The sequence below is a fragment of the Pleurodeles waltl genome, chromosome 7 (genome assembly GCF_031143425.1).
Source record: "Pleurodeles waltl isolate 20211129_DDA chromosome 7, aPleWal1.hap1.20221129, whole genome shotgun sequence".
Taxonomy (NCBI): domain Eukaryota; kingdom Metazoa; phylum Chordata; class Amphibia; order Caudata; family Salamandridae; genus Pleurodeles; species Pleurodeles waltl.
The window spans coordinates 599,188,478-599,192,737 of NC_090446.1; the positions used below are offsets into that span (position 1 = coordinate 599,188,478).

The following is a 4,260-nucleotide window of genomic DNA, read 5'->3' on the forward strand; positions in this document are numbered from 1 at the left end:
GTATCCTCATTTGTTCCAGTCCTCTCCACCCTCAGTCCCTCATTCTCTCTTACAGCTCTCTCACTTTTAAACTCTAACTTCAATCCCTTGCATCTCCTGTCTTCTCGTCTCCTCTACTCTTCTTTCCTTCTGCTGCCTCTTTCCCTCCCTCAGACCCAGACAGACAGGACGGAGGCAGGTTTTGTTATGATAAAGGATTACTGCCTTTTTATTGTTTTCCAAATCCTTCATGCTTCCTGGTCGGCCATCTCACCAGCTCCATAGATCGCTGTCAGTTTACGTGCTGCTGGGGCAGAGGAATTAACAGTCCTTAGATTTCAGGGTCTTGATGATGTCGTGCACTTTCTTGTTCAGGGCACCCCCATGAACACCCTTCTGCCCCATCATAAAGACCAGGGCCTTGGGGGTCTTGCCGATGCAGATGGAGCGGCTGTCTCCGGCCTTGGAGCGCAGGTCCATCACCCAGTCGCCCTCGATCATCAGGTTGTCGCGGATTATGCTGCATTTCTTGCCAGCGATGGTTATACCCGTTTGAAGGAAGGTCTTACGGTCCATCCCCACAATCACCCCCACCTCCTGGGGAGAGATGGCAGCCAGAAGTCCCCCTGGCTTGGAAGCCCAGACCGACTTATTGTCAGCGTGGCCAACAATCGCCACATCCTCGACATTCTTGTCCTTCAGGAAGGAGTTTATGTATGTTTTCCAGTCACCCATTGCACCCCAGCTGTGGCCCAGATCAGAGCTTGGTGTCACAGTGTACTGCACTGAGCAGTTTTCTATCTCCTGTGTCTTGTGTTTCAAGTCTGGTATCACTGAGCAGTAGTGCGAGAGTAGAAAGCAGTTGTCCACAACCTGGGGTCTTTTGTTTTGAGCCGAGGAACACTCGGGTCTGCTGATCCAGCAGTCTCTTGGGTACAGTGTGGTACTGCAGTCCTCAGGCGTGAGATCAAGTGTCAAAGGACGTACAGCGTCAATATGTCAATGTTGCAGGTGTGGTCTCAGATAGAGTGAGCTTCCATACGGCTGCACTTAGGGGCACAGGCCTACCTGGTTGCCCTTTTCTGTCCTGAGAGATCCTGTTCTCGGGCCTAGGCGCGCAGGCCTGGTTGACACATGCGCCTCTGTGCCGGGGCCTAGGACTGCAGGCTTCCTGGCTGGCGCCTTGAGGCCTAAGAGTACAGGTCACAGTACTACGCAGTTTCCGTGTCACTGAGTTGGGACCTAGGAGTGCGGGCTACCAGACGGACACCGTCCTCAGAGAGCTCCTGTACCGCTGCTCCTCCTTCACAGCGCTCTGTCATCGATAGCCTGTTATCCCGTACACATTCAACTGTTGCTAGGATACGCACCGAGATAGCACTGACTGAGCTGTGATTGTGACGTCCCGTTTGTGACTCCCTTATGACATCACTTCCTATGTGCTTTGTGTGGTATATCCCTGTGGTCCTTTAGGTTGTCACTCCCACTTTTTCTCCATCTGCCAGGTTACCCCCCCCTCCACCCACACACACACTCCTCCTGTCATAGATGTCTGTCCCCTTCACTCCGCAGGTAGGGCGTGTACAGGGGATTTATGAAAAAGTTATAAATGCCATTCAAAAAACGTGCCTGACATTTCAAGAGAAGTCGATACTCAAAAAGCGACAGACTCTACTGTGAGTTTTAGCCACTGCCGATCTTTGCAGAAGTACCTCCCAGCCCTGAAAACCTTTTTGTCCTTCTGTGAGCTGTGAGTGAGGAGGGCATTATACATGTTTATGTTTTTGAGTAGGATTACTATTTTGTCATCTGAAAATCTTAAAATGCAGCTGATGAGATCGGTAAGCGAGTTTATGCCCCTTCACCCTCAATTTGACAATCAGGTTAGATTGAAATCTGGTCCCTTGTGAAGTAATTTTTAGCCTATTATTATCAGGAGACAGATATGACCAATCTTGGCTTAGGTAACATTATCAGAAAGGGAAAATTCTACGCAGTGTGTGCTGTAGATGTTCTGAATATTAATAACATTATTAGATGTACCTGGGTTCAACCCAGCCATTATTATATGAGATAAACTGCCTTATCGTGCACGATAAAGGTATTTGCAAATTCTTGAGGTGTTTATTATGATGTGGGAACTGTCACGAATTGCAGTGTATCATAAATATAAAAGTAATCAGAAACACAGGACAACATGGAGCTCCCTCACTAGCCTCCGAGTAAACTGTTAGTTACAGAACTCTCAGCCGGTAGTCTCCTCAATGGAATTCTCAGCATGCGTTGCATGCCAGTAATTCCTCAAGTACAACAGTATTCCCTGATCATACAGAGGAACGAGGCTGAAGATGGAGTTCCTTTACTAGGCCACGGGACTCTGAGGTGACTTGCAATATCCATGTAATGTATGTATAATGTAAGGCAGAGGGTAATTTCTTTCTTATAATTTATGGTGGCACCATCGCCCTTCCCACAAACCTCTTAAATCCTTGGCATGTTGCTCTTTCATATGAAAGAAACAGCATGGTTGCAGACTTGAAGAATAAAAGAATCTGTAGTGCCAAATTAAACACACCAAAAGGTATATGAGGCCTGAATTAGAGTTTGCTTGATGGAGTTTACTCTGTGGGCTTGGCAAGGGATAACACTGCAGCCAAACCGAGGGACCTCCACCTGTCAGATTCAGAGCTGTCCACCGCCCTTGCAGACACTCTCTACACTGATAGAAACCACCATCATCACGGCTGAAATCAATGTAGGAAATGTTTGATGGATGGTACCATCTGTCATGACTGATGGATGTCACCTTTTTAAAAACTGACCCCCACACCTTGGGAGTTTCTTTCAGGATATGCGGTCAGTATTGCTTTTTCCTGTCCCTTATGTCAGGCTTTCCCAGGGGAGGAGATGGACAAGAAAAAAAGACTTTAAATTGTCCACTCTAAATAGGGTAAACTCAGGCCAGCGGCCGTGGACAATGGCTGCGCATTAACGCAGGTACCGCCGCCAACCCCGTAAAATCTGACACAGATCCTAAGTTTGGCTTCGGGCCCTACCTCTTTGCTGCTGCGCCTCTGCAAGTTGCCGAGAGGGGGCTGAAATGCGGCCTGCATGGCCAAGCTGACCATGGATAGCAGTGGAGGAAGGTGAAGTGGTGGCCCAGCAGGTCTCTGAACATACCAGAGGTGATCTATACTGAGGTCAGGAGCAGAGAACTGCAAGCAGTAAGTTTCTTGAGGAGCTCTCCCTCCCCTGCACAGCACTCAAGTACACAGCGATAGAAGAGACAAGCTCCCTTGTGCATATTTACTAAAACTCTTTTGGCCCGTGGGGGGGGCACGGTTGTACCTGTGCTCTGGGGCCTTTGCCACTGGAAAGGACTGCCCAAGCCTGTTTGCGGGGCCGCCCTGCAAGAATCAGAGGGGGGTGTTTAGGGCAGAAGGATCTTGAAGCTGTCCCCCACACAGGTATTTAGTCTCCAACAATGCATCACTCAGTGATATGGAGTGGCAGCAGTGATTGAAGATGCCACCAATGGAAGCCTGTTGAACTAGGCCATAAGCAACGCGGCCCGCCCTTTACTTTTGCTGTTGCCTCTGTTGCTCTCTGCACCCCTTGTTTTTCGGTGTGTCCCTTTGTGCCGCGGTGTCTGCAGTGGAGGAAGGCGCTGCCCGATGGTGTGCACTACCCAGCCTGGGTGCAGTGGGAGCGGCAGGAGACGGTGAGAAAGCCTGAAATTGGACAAATACAGGCACACCAGGAACACAATGGCCCCTCTGCAGACAGAGGAGGACGGAGCGTCCGGGGTCCAGGTCTCCCCGGCAACCAAAGGCCCCTCGCTTGTTGAAGTTCTGGCCCGATACAGGGTTTCCGCTCAACAATGGAAGCAAAAATAGATTCAGACTTTGTAGATGTCGGACTGGTGTGTGCCGACCTCTGCAGCCTGAGGGCCCAGGTGCAGGAGGTGGAAGACTCCATAGCAACCTTGAAGACAAATGGCAGCCCTGCAGCGCCAAGTCAAGGAACTCACATCCACCTTGCACGTTCTGGAGGCCAGTCTGGAAGACTATGAAGGACTCTCCCAGCGTAATAATGTGAGAACCATGGGAGTGCCTGAGGGGGGGCAGAGGGTCTGGCAATAGATCTCTTTGTGGAGGAATTGATACAAAAACACCTGCAACCTCGTGTCTTTCCAAATTTTTCTCAGTGAAGGGGGGATATAGAGTTTCAGAAACCTCTCTTAAACCAGAGACCCCTCCGCATCCCATCCTTGTCTGCGTC

At 49.9% G+C, this 4,260-nt stretch overlaps 1 protein-coding gene across 1 annotated transcript; it reads right to left on the bottom strand.

Annotated features, from left to right (window-relative positions):
- Positions 1 to 300: 300 nt before the first annotated feature.
- On the bottom strand, positions 301 to 714 carry PFN3 (profilin 3). The gene has a single exon (XM_069201691.1). It carries the CDS (start codon positions 712 to 714, stop codon positions 301 to 303), a length of 414 nt encoding a protein of 137 aa, XP_069057792.1.
- Between the last annotated feature and the right edge of the window lie 3,546 nt (positions 715 to 4,260).

Bases quoted from the DNA above. Each gene is read 5' to 3' on its own strand.
- PFN3 (XM_069201691.1), bottom strand. From the start codon at position 714: ATGGGTGACTGGAAAACATACATAAACTCCTTCCTGAAGGACAAGAAT.